Source organism: Tachyglossus aculeatus, chromosome 13 (genome assembly GCF_015852505.1).
Source record: "Tachyglossus aculeatus isolate mTacAcu1 chromosome 13, mTacAcu1.pri, whole genome shotgun sequence".
NCBI classification, from domain to species: Eukaryota; Metazoa; Chordata; class Mammalia; order Monotremata; family Tachyglossidae; genus Tachyglossus; species Tachyglossus aculeatus.
Window position 1 is genome coordinate 9,356,464 of NC_052078.1, and position 20,190 is coordinate 9,376,653.

At 41.4% G+C, this 20,190-nt stretch overlaps 1 protein-coding gene across 1 annotated transcript in view; it reads right to left on the bottom strand.

The window, feature by feature from the left end:
- Positions 1-1,792: 1,792 nt before the first annotated feature.
- Positions 1,793-20,190, bottom strand: part of NCAPG2 (non-SMC condensin II complex subunit G2) — a 54,726-nt gene continuing 36,328 nt past the window's right edge. The window contains exons 23-27 of the mRNA XM_038755748.1: positions 18,583-18,723; positions 11,803-11,906; positions 11,504-11,604; positions 9,330-9,429; positions 1,793-1,972 (exon numbers count right to left, since the gene is read on the bottom strand). Coding sequence (XP_038611676.1) covers positions 1,921-1,972; positions 9,330-9,429; positions 11,504-11,604; positions 11,803-11,906; positions 18,583-18,723 — 498 coding nt within the window. The 3' untranslated portion in view covers positions 1,793-1,920. The remainder of the gene's footprint in view (positions 1,973-9,329; positions 9,430-11,503; positions 11,605-11,802; positions 11,907-18,582; positions 18,724-20,190) is intronic.

Sequence of the window (20,190 nt, forward strand, 5' to 3'; positions counted from 1 at the left end):
GGCCATTTACTTTTTCCCAAATTCATACCAGGGAAAGAGATATTTGCCATGTCCCACACAATCTATTGTCCCAGGAAGTCTATCATTGTTATTTTTGCTAAAATATCTAGTAACACCTGCAGAATGTAGCATACTATTACATGTGCAGCTCCTTGTGGGCAGGGAGCATATCTACTAACTCTGTAGAGTGAGCCCACTGTTGGGTTGGGACCGTCTCTATATGTTGCCAACTTGTACTTCCCAAGCGCTTAGTACAGTGTTCTGCACACAGTAAGCGCTCAATAAATACAATTGATTGATTCTAAGTGCGTAGTAGAGTGCTCAATAAATACAATTGATTGATGTGCACTGGTTATACTGATATCATATCCAACATGGGAACAATAACTTTTAAGTAAGAAAAACTATACATACTTTCAGAACATGCATCCTCAGAGCAGTTTGAAATGTCATTTCTACAACTTTTATTCAGTAAGTTCCAGCTCTATGAAATAAGTTCTAGTTCACACCCTACGAAAGATTCACAGCTACACAGCTCAATAGTTTCTCTTTTATATTGCAGTAATTAACTATAGAGTTTTGTTTTGTTTTTTTTTAAAGGCTGTAGCCATAATGTTGGTTTTCCCCCATTCCTTTGCTAGGGAATTGATGGCGAGATTTGGAGCCACAGGAGCCGAAGTGGATGGAATTTCAGGGTTCTACCCCAAAGTTAAGAGATGGCCAACACAGGTAGCTCATCTGTCATTGGGCAAACAGGTCAGAATCAGAATAGCATATATTAAAGCCTCCACGTGTGCATGATTCTGATCACATAGAAATGAAAAAAAAAGAAAAAACCCCACTTGGTTCCTGTCCTGTAAGTACTTGCATTCTAATGCTGAGAATGCCGCATATAACCCACATATAGGTGACTTGGATTAACATACATACAGTTGCATTTTTATTTTATTGTTTTTTTACTCTTTGTCTCTGGAGATAAGGAATGTTTCAGGTTCTTGGGTTTGAGGGAAGCGTGGAAGACCTAGACTGAAGGAGAAGGGCTGAGGAGTGAGGAAGTGGAGGATGGGGACGGGTAATGGCAAGGAGGGGAGGTGGTGGCTGACGATGAGGGGAGAATAGGGCAGAGATGGAGAGCTAGGAAAAGGTTGGGACAGTGGCAGGACGGAAGGCCAAGGGCTGGTCCGGCAGTAGCCTCAGTGCCAAGCTAAATTTGGCAGGGAGGTGTAGCTGTCACCTGAGAGGAAAGAGGAATGGGCTCCCCCAGCTCAGCAACATCTGGCTGGGCCTTCCTCGGGTTCCAGCTGCTGCTTCTCTTCAGCTCCAATAGCCTCAGTCTCAACTCCCTCTTGGACGAACATGAAGATCGTTGCCGCTCTGAGTCCTCTCACCCCTCACGTACCGGATTTAACGACTTGAACAAAGCCTGGCCGGTCTCTGACACTTTCCCCATCCATGTGGGTTTTTTACTCTGGCTTCCGTAGGCTACCCAGCTCCTTAATTTTAGTCAGAAGGAGAGCCAAATTTGAGAAATGTTGACCTTAGTTGGTGTGCAAAAGAAACATTCCTTTCAAGTGTAACAGTACCCCAATGGTTCACTTCATTTATTAGGCTTTCAGTTCACTTCTTCCTTATGTTATTTACATACAAAAAATTGATTGAATAATGTGGAAGTAATCTTCTCTTTTTTCCGCCCCATTCTAAAAAATGTATTCTAAATACTCTATTTTACACAAGTGCAGGCAGAATCGGTTATACACACTCAATTCAGCCACTCACGGTCACGCACGTTTTGAATAGATACTATTCCATGTTTTATGATATATGGATTACAGATCATATACTATACATTTAATACACTTTTTATAAACAAATGCATCATTTTTCTCCTGCAGTTTCACTTGTCCAAAGTTAGATCCTCGCTTATGGATTCAAAAGTTCACCCAAAACTCTAAGGGATGATTCATATAATGTTCTGAAACATTAAAAAAAAAAAGAATTAGCTACAGAATAGCACATGTAAGAGATAAGGCAAAAATGCATCATCAGTCCAGTCAACAATATTTTTTAAACTACATTTCTCTATTATCAAATATTTAATTTGTGGGAGTACTTTTTTATAGTAATTCATACACGGTACATTATTCATTTAATAACCATTTCTGAACAATACTTTAATTCAAATCTACTCTTACCTTCTTACGGAAAGTTCTATCTTCCTTTTGCCCACAGATAACATATAGATCTATCTCAAATACTTTCAAATACTGGCATAAAGTGTTTGTAATTGTCGAGATAATTTAATCCACGCCCTTTCCATATCAAACAAGGTAAAAATGAGAAGCAGGATGGTCTAGTGGATACAGCACATGCCTGGGAGTCAGAAGGATCAGGGTTTTAATCCTGGCTACGCCACTTGCCCTCCGCGTGACCTTGGGCAAGTTACTTCACTTTCCTGTGCCTCAGTTCCCTCATCTGTAAAATGGGGATTAAGAATGTGAAGCCCATGTGGGACAGGGACTGTGTCCAACCCTATTTGCTTGTATCTACCCCAGTGCTTAGAACAGTGCCTGGCACATAGTAAGCACTTAAGAAATACCATAAAAAAAGTGCAGGATGGCCACTTCTGAGACTTTTGTGCATGGTCATCATATACTAAAGGTAAAGGTTTTTTGAGATTCAGGCATTTTAGACCTTATAAGTTTTTGTTCTTCTTCTCTTTGGCAAAAACACATGCAACATTAAATATAATTCCATTGGTTAGGCTCCACGAAGCTAATTGGATACTTGTACTAATTCTATATTTCTTTCTTCTTCCCTTTGAATTCCCTAGAAATGCCTGGCTCATTAACACTCTCAAGTTTACTCTCTCTGGGGCTAGCTAGACTTCACTACAGTACAGAAAATAAAAGCAAAACATTTCTTTTGTTTTTCTTCATTAGAAAAAGGCTATAATTCCAAGCTATCTTGACAGAGAGAATTTTGCAGGGAATTAAGGATTGACCAAAGTTAATCAACTCTCTCTGTTGGTCATTAATCCTGAGAAAATGTCCTCTGTCAAAGCCCTTTATTGCTTTATTAATCATGTTTCAACAGTTTAATTTCCTATTGAGAAGTCTGGCCGCCATCAAACGTGTTTCACAAAATCGTTACATTGCGAAAGAAGATAGCTCGGTTAATGCCCACAATACAGTTTACTTAGGGCAGCAAACATGGAATTATAACTATTAACCTTTTAGACTGTGAGCCCACTGTTGGGTAGGGACTGTCTCTATATGTTGCCAACTTGTACTTCCCAAGCGCTTAGTACAGTGCTCTGCACACAGTAAGTGCTCAATAAATACAATCGATGATGATATTAATGTGCTGTTTACTATCACAGACACAAGAAGGTGTATGGGAAAGAATACTACTTGTTTTCAAAATTGGTTTCACACCAAATACGTTCACTTAAACTGTGGGCCTCCCTGAAGGAGAGGGACCTTGTCTTAATTCCCACCTATGTATTTTCTCCCAGTGCTTAGAATGGTGTTCTGCACACAGTAAGCGCTCAATAGGAAAGGGATTATAATTCAAGCTACTCCCTCGTTAGCTTTGCCCACAATACGGCACTCTGCCCAAAATACATCACTAATATTTTGAACCCACCCCAACTGCGAATCAATCGATCCCACATAATATTTACTGCACCCATTTTCCCTCTCTTTGTGGTGGAATCCCAATCATTAATTCTATAACTAATTACCCCAACATTGCCTCAGTTAGGGTGTAACAGGGAGGGGAATGTAGAAGTTTTCAGCGTGACTCAGTGGAAAGAGCCCAGGCTTGGGAGTCAGAGGTTGTGGGTTCCGCCGCTTGTCAGCTGTGTGACTTTGGGCAACTCACTTCACTTCTCTGTGCCTCAGTTCCCTCATCTGTAAAATGGCACATAGTAAGCGCTTAACAAATACCATCAATATTATTCAGGTAGAAGGAGCATCAGCCCATCACCAGGAAGGAGGCCTTTGCCTTCTCCTTTCTTTCTGACCCTCCAAAAGCAGAATACACAGAAACAGTTATCAGGGGTTACAGTTCAGGAATGGCAGTTTTTTTTAACAATCAATCATATTTATTGAGCGCTTACTGTGTGCAGAGCACTGTACTAAGCGCTTGGGAAGTACAAGTTGGCAACATATAGAGACAGTCCCTACCCAACAGTGGGCTCACAGTCTAGAAGGGGGAGACAGAGAACAAAACCAAACATATTAACAAAATAAAATAAATAGAATAGATATGTACAAGTAAAATAAATAAAAAAATAAATAGAGTAATAAATATGTACAAACATATATACAAACATACATACATATACAAACCCATCATTGTCTCCTGGGGCTGTGAGCCCATTGAGGGCAGGGATTGTCTCTCATTATTGCTGTACTGTGCTTTCCAAGCACTTTAACACCAAAAGAAACGTAGGGGTTTAGGACCTCATGTTCGCAAGTGACTATCAGAAGCTCAGAATTACATTTACCTACATTTCATGGGAGGGCAAGAAAAGAATTCTTACAGAGGGAAATACTTATTCAAACCAGGGGAAAGCCTGTGAAATGCACACATCCTGTTTAGGAAGTGGGGGAATTATGAGTGATGAGGAAGAGGAGTGATGATCATAAAATTAGAGACCAGAGATGCTGACTTGTCTGAGGCAAATTATTTGGGCACAAGAAGAAAGCTTTAAGATCCTCAAGGGCAGGGATGAGGGAGTCCGAAGGATCTGGGTTCTAGTCCTGACTCCACCACTTGGCTGCTGTGTGACCTTGGGCAAGTCACTTAACTTCTCTGTACCTCAGTTACCTCATCTGTGAAATGAGGGTTATGACCGTGAGCCCCATGTGGGACACGGACTGGCTCCAACATGATTACCTTGAATCTACCGCAGCACTTAGAACAGTGCTTTACACATAGTAAGTGCTTAATACTGTTAAAAATTAGAAGGGGGAGCATTTTAGTATCCCTGCTAAATAATACAATTTCCTTTGTATTTTAAAAATTCTGAATTACTATTTTATTCAATCAGTTGTGTTTCTTGAGGGCCTACAATTTGCAGGGAATTGTACTAAAGAATGTTCAAGAAAAAGTAATAAATATCTTCACACTCAACATCTGTAATTAATTTTAATGTCTGTCTCCCCCGTAGACTGTAAGCTCCTTGTGGGCAGGGATCATGCCTACCAATTCTCTTGTACTTTCCTAAGCACTTATTACAGTGTTCTGCAACACATTACGTGCTTAGTAATACCACTGATTACTAGTAGGCATAATCCCTGGTCTCAAGAAGTTTACAGTTTAGTTATAGAGAAGGACTTACCGAGAAAACATACAGAGACCTCAAATTCAGACTTTTCAATATTCTTATAACTCATTTAATAACTTAAAATTTTCAGTTATTCAAATGCCCTTAAAACTGTGTTAGGGACAATTTCCTTGAGGTCAGGGTGCAGTCTCCTCTGAAGGGTAATGACAGGAATCACATAGAACCTTAATAATCCACACAATTCAGACAGATCCAGTTTGAAGCTCTTAGAGTTAAATCTGTTCATCTGTTTCTATAGAACCATGGGCAAGATTCCACGTCAGTTAACTATCTTTTTGTCAGATGAGAAGGGTAACTTTGAAATATTTCCCTTTATGGGTTGAACACCGAAAATGTGATGCAAGGGCTATAACATGTATCTGTATCTGATGTATCCTTTTAGACTGTGAGCCCAATGTTAGGTAGGGACTGTCTCTATATGTTGCCAATTTGTACTTCCCAAGCGCTTAGTACAGTGCTCTGCACATAGTAAGCACTCAATAAATACGATTGATGATGATGATGATAAGTAAAAGTAGTTGGGTAGAAAACAGCTGCTAGAGAAAATGAAAATACAAGTAGAGTTCTGGCACATCCAGGAAACCCACATGCAAACAAAGATGCTGGGAACTTGATGCTATCGCTAAGTTCTGCTACTTAGGAAGCACAGGTAGAAAAGGAAGTAGAAAACAGAATCAAAAAGGGCAGCATGGCTTTGGGCAGATCAATAGAATGAATGTAGTGACAACGGGACATTATGGTCCTTTCCAAGCAGAAGGTCTCTACGAAGCCTGTTGTGGTGCCCCAAGTTCTATAAGGTTATGAAACGTGGACCTACTTCAAAAGATCCAGCTTCTTGAACCATTTCTCAAGCATCACCTACAAACTAGACTCAATATCAAATGGCAGTGCTTAGAACAGTGTTTGCCACATAGTAAGCGCTTAACAAATACCATTTAAAAAGAAAGAGAAGAGCTTCTCAATAAAGAGATCACAGATGGCAGGCAGCTCCATCGGCCTTCAAGCAATGTTCACAACCAGGAGGTTTTACTGGGCAGGACACAAAGACAACAGATGATGTGAAGATACCCAAGCAGCGGATGTAAAGCTAAATAAAAGGCAGCACACAGTGAGCCAGGAGGGAAGAATAGACAAAGAATACAATGGAGTTGTTAGAAGACCTTCAGAGCCCACAGTAAAGAAGGGAATGCCCAGGTCACACATCTGTCTTTTCATCCATACTTGTAAACTTGGATAAGATCTCACTGTCAATAGTGTCATCTTCAAAGTTGAATGATAGAGGTTTGTGTGTGTGTGTGTGTGTGTGTCTGTGTGTGTTTTGGGGGGGAGGGGGTAGCATTATACCACTCTGCAAAGAATTACAGTATTCCAATTAGAATACCATCCCTTCAGCAGTGTATGGTATTTCCCTAAATTTAGAATTAGAAGGAAAATGTGCAAAACATAAACATGACGCAAATATTGTAGCATACGTAAGGACAGTTTTTGCAATGGAAACGGCGATTTTGGCTGCCAAAGAACCTAAGGAAATGGGGTTTTGACTGGAAACATCTTGAGGGCAACTTTTTGTCTTCTGAGTTTTGTTTCATTAAAGGGCCAAAAGAGCACTTTGGCCTTCAGGTATTAATGTTTTTGATGATGGTGAGTTTTAAGATAAGCTATTTAGTGCTTAGTTCCAAGCAAAACATTGTGTTAAAAAATCCATAAATCATTAATTCAAGAAAGAGAGCCTGAGACGCATCAGGTCCAGCAGATAATGTGAGAAAAAGCTGATGAAAGTTTTTCAGAGACCTCCCTTTGAGGCAGCAGTTAACAAGATTTAAATGTTGGTGACTCTGCACTAAAATGCCATTTAAGCCTTCTTACATATAGACATAATTAATATTAGAAAACAATTTGCTTGAAATAAGATTATCATTCATTAGCTCAATGGGAACAAATCCATAACATAAATTTTAACCTCGAGATTTCACAAAGAATATTTATATTTCTCTACCTCCCAAATGACAAATCCATGGCTATCTTCTCACTATCTACAATAGTAATAAACACAACATATTTGACAATTAAATGTGCTACTGCATTAGCAACTGCATACTGCTGCTCTTGAAGAAATTTGCCCACTTTATGTTATTCTGAGTAAAGAAATTAAAGTGCAGTGAGCAGCATTTTTCATTTAACACCCAACAGGCCAGTCAACAAACTGCTAACTCTGCTGGAGAGAAAACTAGATTACAGTTATTAAAAAAAAAACTTCCAAAGCTGAATTAATGCTCTGGCATCTGAATTATAAATTGTCCTGAGAGCCTCCATCACCAACTCCTTCAGTTATCTGCACCTCCTATTTCCTTATCCAGATATACACCAAGGGTTAAAGAGATACTTTAGTTCAGGTGCTCAATGAACAAAAGTCACAATGGATAACAAAGCGAAAATTTGATTCTTTTGTCAGCCCTGCTCAGTTGATTTTTTTCAGATGTGTTGGCCTTGGATTTTAATTTTTGGTATAAGGAATCTGCCAAATCTATCACCGAGTGACCAGCTACTGTTCCTGAAGACTTGCGGATGAAAAATGGAAGTGCAAAAAATTGGAAAAAGGAAGAAATAGGACATATCTTCTAAAAACAGACATGAGTGTAACTGCAAATTATAAACCTGTGATATCTGGAAAATACCTGAATAAATGGTCGATTTCCAAGCACTGATGCTGGTATTGTGGAGAACAAAGCCAACTTCGCTACTCCAATGTTTGTACATAGTAAGCGCTTAATAAATGCCATCATCATTATTATTAATATGAGATGGAAAAATGGCCCTAGTAGTAGGGAGAAACCAATGGATTTCATTTGACTTTAGTCAAAGGCAGGTAACTGCCTGAAGTGCCTCCTCTGTACTCTTTAGTTATTGATCCGAAAGGAGGCATTCATTCATTCAATCGTATTTATTGAGCGCTTACTATGTGCAGAGGCAGAATTATTTAGTGGAAAGGGCATAGGACAGGGAGTCGGAGGATTTGGGTTCTAATCCCAGCTCCGCCACAGGCCTGCCATGTGAGTCACCACCTCTCTGGCCCTCAGTTTCCTCATCTGTAAAAAGGGATAATAATACTTGTTCTCCCCCAACTTTAGATTGTGGGCAGGGAATGTGTCTATTATTATACTGCACTCTCCCAAGCACCTGGTTCTTCTCTCGGTGAATATTGCACAGAGAATAGTAGTAGTAGTATTTATTAAGCACCTAATGTGTACAAAGTGCTGGGAAAGAAGTACACAGATGAGATACTGGCAGAGTCCAGGTCCCCAAGGAGCTCAAAGATCTAAGAATGAGGTAGGGAGGGGGTTGGGGACAGGCATGGATCTACAGATGAAACAAAAATATAAAAGGCAAGGAGGACAATAAATATGACGAGACCACTGGGTACTCTGGCTAAAGACTAGGGTTTCAGGATGCTCTTGGCTCAGACCAAGATTCACAGAAGTGACATGGTGTTAGCCAACCCAACTTTCTAAAAAGTTAGGAGCCATTCTGCCGGCGTTTGAGTCCTTCAGGCCTGGAGCAGGGGGTAGGGAGGGCTTCTTTCCGGCACAGTAATAATAATAATAAATAATGATGGCATTTGTTAAGCGCTTACTATGTGCAAAGCACTGTTCTAAGCGCTGGGGGGGATACAAGGTGATCAGGTTGTCCCGCGTGGGGCTCACAGTAATCATCCCCATTTTACAGATGAGGGAACTGAGGCTCCAAGAAGTTAAGTGACTTGCCCAAGTTCACACAGCAGACATGTGGCGGAGCCAGGATTCGAACCATGCCAGTAGACCCTGGCAGTGTGGTCTAAGGAGGGGAGCTGGAGCCTAACCTTCCTGCCAGGGTCGGCGTCCTTTCCGGGTGACAAAAATCAATTCTCAGATGAAACTCCTAACTCATGCTTCGGTTGTGACCAACGTTTTTGTTTCAAGAAATCACTTGGTTTTTTTACCTCTCAAAGCTATCCTCTTCCAAGGTAATTTCCATGAATGTCTTTAATTTTCTTTCAAGAGTGGCGGCGACGTTCTTAACATTTAAGCCCTTGTGTTTACCTATTTTGAAAAAAACAATAGAACGGGCAATGTTTAATGAATTAATACATGTTTGGGTCAGGGTAAACTTCTCATTCATCCATTCAATCATATTTATTGAGCCCTTACTGTGTGTACTAAGCTCTTGGAAAGTACAATTCGACAATCCCTACCCATCAATGGGCTCACAGTCTAGAAGGGGGAGACAGACAAAACGAACCAAGTAGACGGGCATCAATAGCATCAAAATAAATAGAATTATAGATATATACACATCATTAATAAAATAAATAGAATAATAGATATGTACAAATATACACAAGTGCTGTGGGACGGGGAGGTAGAGCAGAAAGAGGGAGTAAGGGGCAATGGGGAGGGGAGGAGGAGCAGGGGAAAAGGGGGAGCTCAGTCTGGGAAGGCCTCCTGGAGGAGGTGAGCTTTCAATAGGGACAACAACTGAATGAATGTATGTACCAGTTAGCTGGGATTAGTGACAACTTCATTCCTCTTTCCTGTTTCTCCTCTTTCAATCTTCCTCCTGCTACCTCCACATTTTCCCTTTTCTCTAACGGAAATCTCTTGATTCTCCTATTCGTATCACCATAGTTGTAGTCAGGCCACCTTGTGCGTCAGTCTCTACCCCTTCTGCCTGCCTACCTCCCCCAAACTCCCACAGTTGAGGCCAGGATCCCCCCACAACCAATTGCCATGTTGGCCTGCTTTTTCCTACTTTCCTGGTCGGTTCTCTCACTGGATTCCAGGGAAACCGGGGAATTTTAAAAAGTTCCAAAAATAGATTAATCCATCAATTAAGCGATCAGTGGTATTGAGGCAATAACGGAGCTAAGAGTCGCAATCTCTGCCCTCAAGGGGCTTACGGTCCAGCGGGAAAGATGATCGAAAATAATGGAAAAGGAGAAAAGAAAATGCGGGTATGTAGATGGATAATGGCCTCCTCGTTCTAGGGGCCCGCCCCAAGTAACACCCTCTCATCGTGCCTCTTCACAACTTTTGAATGTGAGGAAGTAACAGTTACAATCAGCAACTGGGTGCCTCAGGAATTCACAATCAGGGACTTCCCCATGAGCTTTGCCAACTTGTACTTCCCAAGCATTTAGTACAGTGCTCTGCACATAGTAAGCGCTCAGTAAATACGATTGAATGATTTTGCTCCACTGTGCTGACTCTGACCCACCCCGCTGACTGGCTGTAGCTCAATTCCTCTTCTGACTGCTGGGCTCTGACCTACTGTCCAGTAAGGGCTCCCATCCCCGGCCTGCCAGCCAGCTGTGATTCCCGGTGACTCCGCACATGCAGCAATTCCCCGTGGCATCCCATCGCCCCAGCCATGGCCTTGGGCACATCCCGCCATTCCGGCCCCGAGCCTCAGTGGGATGTCTGGTCATATGTCACCAGAAATTTGACCTTCATAGTGTTCAATAAGCAGTGGTTTCTTCACACCAAAGCCTTTTGTAAAGTGATGGAATGCAGACAAAATGCCCAAATTTCATAAAGAATACAAGTATTCAGTTCTCTGTTCTAGATTGATAAGCTAATGGAATATATTCCTTTCCATTAAAAGACTTGTCTGAATGATAGCATATTTTTAATTGTTTTCATAAGGCTACAGTAAGTTGCAGGCGTCTTTTGGTTGGTGTCAGGTTTAAAAGAATGTATTATAAATTACGCTGATATAATTACTAATTTTATGAAAGAGAAATGTGATATCCAACTATAACATATGGAGAGCCTTGACTCCTGAGCCTTCCTAGAGTACTGAAAAAAGGTCTGCTGGAACAATGGGGTTGGGACATCCCCAAAAGACGCCTGCAACTTACTGTAGCCTTATGAAAACAATTAAAAATATACTGTCATTCAGACAAGTCCTTTAATGGAAAGAAATACATTCCATTAGCTTATCAATCTAGAACAGAGAACTGAATACTTGTATTCTTTATGAAATTTGGGCATTTTGTCTGCATTCCATCACTTTACAAAAGGCATTGGTGTGAAGAAATCACTGCTTATTGAACACTATGAAGGTCAAATTTCTGGTGATATATGACACAGCACCGCGAGGAAGAATTCAACTTACATTTACTAATAATCACCAGCATATGTACAGCAGCTGAGAGACATTTGATGCCTTCAATATCTTCAAAAGTTATGCTTTCCAATAATTCATGTAAAAATGACCTGAAAAAAGGCAGAGCAAACAGAGAGATTATCCATTTTCCATCCATTTCCCACCACATAAATCCACGTGGTCATCCCTCTACAAAGGGATGAGGGGGCGTGAGGGGAGGCAGGGGGAAGAATCAGGCACAACGGGAATTGTGCACTTGTTTTCTTCTCAAGTAGCATTTTAGAACGAATGAAGAAAAAGAAGTTTACCTGACTATATCTGCTGACTTTATTATTATTGTCAGCAAATACTGTGAAAATGGTGGGAGGTCTGAAAGGCTCTCTGGTGGAGCGAGCTCTTCTATATTTGAAGCCTAGAGAGAAAACAGCTTAATTTCCATAAGTCAGCAAACACATAAACAGTACTCTGAAAAACAGGGAAATGTTTACCATATGTTGCATTTTATTATTTTGAATTATCACTACTACTACTACTAATGATAATAATACTTATTAAGCACTTACCCAGGCACTATACTAAGTGCTGGGGTAGCTACAAAATAATCAGATTGAACAGTCTTTGTTCAATGGAGGGGGGGTGTCCTCAGTCTAACTGGGGAGGAGTAGGATTTCATCCCCATTTCACAGATAAAGCTGAATTTAATAATAATGATGGCATTTGTTAAGCGCTATGTGCAAAGCACTGTTCTAAGCGCTGGGGGTATACAATGTGATCAAGTTGTCCCACGTGGGGCTCACAGTCTTAATCCCCATTTTTACAGATGAGGTAACTGAGGCTCAGAGAAGTTAAGTGACTTGCCCAAGGTCACACAGCAGACTTGTGGTGGAGCTGGGATTCGAACCCATGACCTCTGACTCTAAAGCCCGTGCTCTTTCCACTGAGCCACGCTGCTTTTAGAAGCTGCATTTAGAAGCTGCATTCTAAATTTTAGAATTTAGAAGCTGCACTGCAAAAAGAGTACCGGAAATGACAATAAATTGCACTGGGGAGAATAATAATAATAATGATGGTACTTGTTAAGCGCTTACTATGTGCAAAGCACTGTTCTAAGCGCTGGCAAGTTCACAAACCTCTACTGAACAGGTAGAAGGAAATGATCACAATTTCACGGGCCAAGAATCTGAGACAGATTCTTGTTTAGCACTACACAAGGCACAAATGAGGAGGAGACAGGTAATTTGACTCAAACTGATAGCTGGAGTAACTGTAAAAATTGCGCAGAAGGCAATCTGCCTTTCTGTAAGCTCCTTGAGGGCAGGAATCCTGCCTACCAACTGCATTGTCCTCTCCCAAGCACTTAGGATGGTGTTTTGCAAAAAGTAAGCACTCAATCAAATACTATTGATCGGCTGATTGTGTCCTAAAATAAGCAGTGTAGGAATAACACCTTTTCAGATTAATCAATCAATCAATCGCATTTATTGAGCACTTACTGTGTGCAGAGCACTGTACTAAGCGCTTGGGAAGTACAAGTAAATAGAATAGATATGTACAAGTAAAATAAATAGAGTAATAAATATGTACAAACATATATACATATATAGAGTAAAGCAATCAATCAATCAATCGTATTTATTGAGCGCTTACTGTGTGCACAGCACTGTACTAAGCGCTTGGGAAGTCCAAGTTGGCAACATAATATAATCAAATCTTGGTCCCGTTTCCACCCACGCCCTTTTTATAAATGGTCCTTGTTAAGCACTTACTAGATGCCAAGAACTGTACTAAGTGCTGGGGTAGATTCAAGACAAAAGTCTCTTTCGCTCATGGAGATTAGTTTAAGTAGGACTATCGGAAAGAGCACGGTCCAGGGACCTGGGTTGTAATTTCAGTTCTACCAAAAGCTTGCGATGTGACCTTGGGTAAGTCACATAAATTCTCCGTGCCTCAGTTCTCCTGTTGTCCCTCCTACTTAGACTTTGAGCACCATGAGGGGCAGGGACTGTGTCCAACCTAATTCACTTGTACCTACCCCATTGTTCAGAACAGTGTTTTGACACATAGTGAATGTTTCACAAATACCAAAAAAAAAAATCCACTTTATGGAGAGGTAACTGAGGCACAAAGAAGTTAAGTGACTTGCCCAAGGTCGCCCTAGAGGCAATTATAATTAATTATTATTTTATTTGCTAAGCAGTTACTATGCGTTAAGAACTTGGGTAGGTACAAGTGTGTCATGTTAGACATGATCCCTGGGCCCCCAAAGGGCTTACAGTCTAAGAAGGAGGGAGAACAGGTATTGAATCTCCATTTTATAGTTGAGGAAACTGAGGCAAAGAGAATAATAATAATAATAATAATAATGGTGGCATTTATTAAGCGCTCACTATGTGCAAAGCACTGTTCTAAGCGCCAGGGAATCTACAAGGTGATCAGGTTGTCCCACGGGGGGGCTCACAGTCTTAATCCCCATTTTACAGATGAGGTAACTGAGGCCCAGAGAAGTTAAGTGACTTGCCCAAAGTCACACAGCTGACAATTAAGTGACTGGCCCAGGGTCATACAGTAGGTACTTGGCAGCACTGGGATTAGAACCCAGGTCAATCAATCGATAGTATTTTTTGAGTGCTTACTACATACAGTGCACTGTACTAAGTGTTTGGGAGACAGGACTTAACAGGATTAGCAGACATGTTCCCTGCCCACAACGAGGTCCTCTGACTAGGTCATGCTGCTTAGTACAGTGTTCATCACGCATTAAACACCCAATAAATACCACCAATGCTGCCTCTGCCCTATCCCTTTCAGAAAACCCCACTCAGCACTTTGAAAGTGAAGCACACACTACCGCTGCTAGATTTTCGCTAACCGTCCACTCAACAGAATGAATGGCAGTCTTTGAGTATAAATAATCTTTTAGGTGAAAGCAAATATTAAATTAACTGCTTAAAGAAACCTTTTGATTTCTAATTTCAAGAAACTTCATCTGGTAAAACAAAAAACCAACAAAAAAACCCCCCAAAATGTTATCACTCATTGTGGCACGCTATTTCAAACTGAATTTCTGTAATACAGTCTGTCCTGAAATGAAGTGTCAGTGTGAGGGCATATGACTGCTGTCTCTATCAACTCTCATGAAAATGGGATATGAATTTTGTGTCATTTTCCCAGTAAGCAGAGCTTCCCATAAACTACTGTAAGGAACATTTAATTGTTCGACTCAAGGTACAGTTAAGAACAAATTTTATATAGCTCTTAAATCAAACTGATTGGTGTTAAAATAAATGCCATAAGTCTGGTCTGTCTCTACTTGGAAATCCAATACTCCCTAAAGCACCTGTGTACAACACTGTATTTTACCTAAATGGCTTTGAGTAAAAATTCAATTCAACTACATTCCAGATTAAAATTGTAATAAATTTACAGTAAATGCCCATTCACATACTAGAAAAATTTCCCCATAATTCTCTTTTGCTACATGAAACTGACATGGTTATGGATCACCATCCTTGAAATACCAGCTTCTAGCCCTGCTTTAGTGTTGAGGTGTGAGCTTTCAGCTGATTATCTTCTTGTGAGAAATAATGATTTTAACTGCCTAGTGGCTATTTTGGAAACTTTTTTACAATTATTCTTCAAGTTTATATGTAGTAGCAACCACCTTTCCTCTTTTCCCCGGACTCGAAACAGAAAACATTATCAAGATGGTTCAGAGAAAATTTTCTTTCAAAAGAGTACCAGTCACAATAAATGCTTATTCACGTTGAGACACGTGCCAAGAATTCTATAGCAGGAGAAATGGTAATAGGTTTAATATTTACTGAGCTCTTATTCGGTGCAATGCACTAAACACTTGGAAAGTACCAGACAAGCCACTGACACATTCCCTGTCCATAAGGAGTTGCCTCCATAATGGGGGACACAAACATAAAACAGATCAATCAAAATAAGTAGTTAAATATACAAATGAATGAATGGACATACTAAAGTGCTGAAACGATTTGTTTGCCTGGGTAGCAAGAGCTAAGGGGACCCCTAGAAGCCAGGAGACATTAGCAGGATAGTAGTATTTTTGCCAGTGGGACATGGTGTTTTGTTGTTTTTTTAATGGTATTTGTTCAGTGCTTACAAATAATAATAATAATGGCATTTATTAAGCGCTTACTATGTGCACAGCACTGTTCTAAGCGCTGGGGAGGATACAAGGTGATCAGATTGTCCCACGGGGGGCTCACAGTCAATCCCCATTTTCCAGATGAGGCCACTGAGGCCCAGAGAAGTGAAGTGACTTGCCCAAAGTCACACAGCTGCCAGCTGGTAGAGCTGGGATTTGAACCCATGACCACTGACTCCAAAGCCCGGGCTCTTTTCTCCTGAGCCACGCTGCTTCTCCAGGTACTGTACTAAGCGCAGGGGTAGATGCAAACTGATTAGGTTGGACACAGTCTGTGTCAATCAATCAATTGTATTTATTGAGCACTTACTGTGTGCAGAGCACTGTACTAAGCACTTGGGAAGTACAAGTTGGCAACATATAGAGACGGTCCCTACCCAACAGTGGGCTCACAGTCTAGAAGACTAAAAGTCTGTGTCCCACATGGGGCTCACAGTCCTAATCCCCCTTTTACAGGTGAGGTAACTGAGGCACAGTGAAGTGACGTGACTCGCCCAAGGTCATTCAGCAAATGGTCCCAAGTCCCTCTGATTTCCCAGGCCCGTGCTATATCCACTAGGACACACTGCTTCTGAGAGTAGAAATGTGTACAGGTATCCTCCGGTATTCCCCTCCTTTGTCTCTTTTTCCCTTAATTGCTTCTCTTCTTCCTTCCCAAATAATTCTCCTACATCTCCTATCCTCACACTCAACCATTTGGCCTTTACCCTTTCACAATAAAATCCTCACCTTCTACATGCAAACTCGTGGGCACTCTATGAGCGCTCAATAAATATGACTGAAGGAATGAAGTCTCGTGCTGCATCTTCCAGGATGGCAACGTTAAATTGAACAGGACCGGGCCACTACACATCCCTGCTTTTCTCCATTAGCAACAATGACTGCAGATCAAAGAGATCACCCTCAGATCTGATCCAGCCAGTCATGGCAACATGAGGCTCTCTCAGAACCACTGCAAACCTTGCAGGACAGCCAAATTTATAATTCCAAAGCCTAGGTATATCGACTGCACCAATGCTTTGGTAAAGCCTATGGAAACTGCGTATTCATTCATTTATTCAATCATATTTATTGAGCGCTTACTGTTCATTCATTCATTCAATCATATTTATTGAGCGCTTACTGTGTGCAGAGCACTGTATTAAGCGCTTGGGAAGTACAAGTCGGCAACATATAGAGACGGTCCCTACCCAACAGTGGGCTCACAGTCTAGAAGGGGGAGACAGAGAACAAAACAAAACCGGCGGGTTTTGGTGACGGCTTGGGTGTGAGGGGTGAATGAGAGAGCGGAGTCGAGGATGACACCAAGGTTGCGGGCTTGTGAGACTGGAAGGATGGTAGTGCCGTCAACAGTGATGGGAAAGTCAGGGAGAGGGCGGGGTTTGGGAGGGAAGACAAGGAGTTCAGTCTTGGACATCTTGAGTTTCAGGTGGAGGGCAGACATCCAGATGGAGATGTCCTGAAGGCAGGAGGAGACGCGAGCCTGGAGGGAGGGAGAGAGAGCAGGGGCAGAGATGTAGATTTGGGTGTCATCGGCGTAGAGATGATAGTTGAAGCCGTGGGAGCGAATGAGGTCACCAAGGGAGTGCGTGTAGATAAAGAACAGTAGGGGACCAAGAAACTGACCCTTGGGGAACCCCTACAGAAAGGGGAGGGGGAGGAGGAGCCCGCAAAAGAGACTGAGAATGAACGGCCAGGGAGATAAGAGGAGAACCGGGAAAGGACAGAGTCTGTGAAGCCAAGGTTGGATAGCGTGTTGAGGAGAAGGGGGTGGTCGACAGTGTCGAAGGCAGCTGAGAGGTCGAGGAGGATTAGGATAGAGTAGGAGCCATTGGTTTTGGCAAGCAGGAGGTCATTGGTGAGCATGCATCTTGATGCTATTCCCTGCATTCTTCCTGTATCAAATGTGCCGCCGAGATCATGTCCCCTTTATCTGTTGTAATCTGTAACCAATACGGTGGTTCTGGGAGCACTGAGTGGACGATCTTCTTTGTGTGCCGACTTGGGAGTGCTCCGGTTAGGATCTTGCCAGCAATGGAGAGTAATGTGATGCCTTGATACTTGTTGTTCCCTAATCTTTTGCTTTTTCCTTGAAGATGCTATGGATGGTGGCATCCTTTGAGATCCGCTCTAATTTCCTCAGTGGTGCAGATGTTGAGGAAGAGTTTGTTTTAAGTGCTTTTAAGGAGGCTGTTCCCTCCATGCTGGTAGATCCCAGCAGGTATGCCACTGGGTTCACGTGTTTTTTCCAAGTTTCATGGCTCTGCTGCAAGGGACCTCCCCAATAACTGGTTCAAGTACCAATAACTTCACAAAGCGGGAGGGTATGTGTATTTCATAGAGCTACTCAATATGAAGGAATTCAAAAAGAAGATTGACCAATACTACAAATATATTAAATACTGTTGTTTGTCCTTCCTATTCAAAGATGACAATTTCAAACCCCATCATCATCATCATCATCAATCGTATTTATTGAGCACTTACTGTGTGCAGAGCACTGTACTAAGCACTTGGGAAGTACAAGTTGGCAACATATAGAGACAGTCCCTACCAAACAGTGGGCTCACAGTCTAAAAGGGGGAGACAGAGAACAAAATCAAACATACTAAAAAAATAAAATAAATAGAATAGATATGTACAAGTAAAATAAATAAATAAATAAATAAATACTGCAAAGTGAAAAACATCTTTTTAGTTACAAATGTCACCATTTTAGAAGCTCCTTAATATAGCAAAGTATGGTAAAGTGTTCAACGAAAAGATAATTTTTCTTCGAACAAGAACCATATGATTTTTCACATTTGGAAATGTACCTTACCAAAGAAAAAGTGGGGACACTACAGGAAAACATTGATAAACTATAGTAAAATAGAATATGACTCTAGGTATTTTCAAGACTAATTCACTTTACCTTTTGGAGTCTGTGGCTTATTTCAACCACCATTAGCGCTAAGAGAGTAGAAAACACTCCTCGCTGAACAGCTGTATTCGTATGCCAAGCCTGCACGGCACAGATAAATTCATCAAGGGGTATTTGAATGGATCGAAGTAACTAGAATCAAGCAAAACAGACCAAGTGTTTTTAGTAAAGTCAGAGTTTTGAGACTGACATGTATATCAAGATTAGTTTTACCCAGCCTTAACTCCATTAACCAGGGGTGATTATCTATGAATTTAAACAACGGCCCTAATTTCCCTTTGCTTTTTTTTCCAGCTGTTTTGGTGATCATTATTCAGTCTTTCATATTTATTGAGCGCTTACTGTGTGCAGAGCACTGTACTAAGCGCATCATTAGCACCTCTACCTAAAATTGAAGGCACCTGGGAGAGGGGCAGGGGCATCACATTCTTGAGCTTGATTTTATTTTTCTGATCAAAAATTTACCGAGGGAAAAACTGAAGCAACCACTTGAATTATCGATGGATTTCATTTAGTCAGGTTATCGTGTCTTCCTCTAACCACCAAGCCTTGATATTTATTCCACCCTCAACAACAATACAACAATAAACAGACACATTCTCTGTCCATAACAGGCTGGGAGGGAAGAGAAAAGGAGAAAGACATTAATATAAGCAAACAATTTACAGTCCATCAGTGACACGGGGGCACTGCGGTTGGTGCTGTCCGGATCCCAGGCTACACTGGACTGCCTGGCTGCTGAAGGATGAACCCTGGGCATTTCACAGAGGTGGAGATGATGGAAGGTATAATGTGGGGTCAGATTGACTGCAATTTTAGAGGTCTTCTAGAAGCCATAAGGCAGGCAATCAACTGGCTCAGAGGCCCCTTCGACATACCCTGCTCCACTTCAATGGCATTCTCATGAAAGGGTCAGGATTATCCATCACAGTTACTGAAATGGGCTCTTAGATTATTGAAAAGACAGGGACCGTGTCTAATTTCCACATGTGTATTCGCTCCCGGAGTTTAGTAAGGTGCTCTGCACACAGTAAGCACTTACTAACTACCACTATTTTTCATCCCTCTATTCCAGTCAGTAAAAATGCTTCAAAGGTTGAGGAGACAGAGGGTAAAAGGAGGGAAATCTCTGAGCCAAATGATTGTTTTACGAGCTACAACATCAGAATGTTTTGGCAAAGTTGGTCCAAAACTAGCATCAAAATTGACAGGCGTTAAATAGCAAACATTAACATTTTAGCAGGGGATCACTGCAGCAATATGTTGAGCCGTATTGGGCGTGTAGCAATAAGTCCCGTGGCCTAGATGTTAGAATTTGGGCCTTGGCATTGGAAGGACTTGGGCTCTAATCCCAGCTCTGCCACCCGTCTGCTGTGCGTGACCACGGGCTCACACTTAATTTCTTTGTTGTTGCCAATTTGTACTTCCCAAGCGCTTAGTACAGTGCTCTGCACACAGTAGGCGCTCAATAAATACGATTGATTGATTGATTGATTTGTGTTAGTTCCCTCGTCTGTAAAATAGGGATTAAGACTGTTAGCAATCTGATTAGTTTGTAAAAACCATAGAGCTTAGTCCAGTGCCCGGCACATAGTAAGT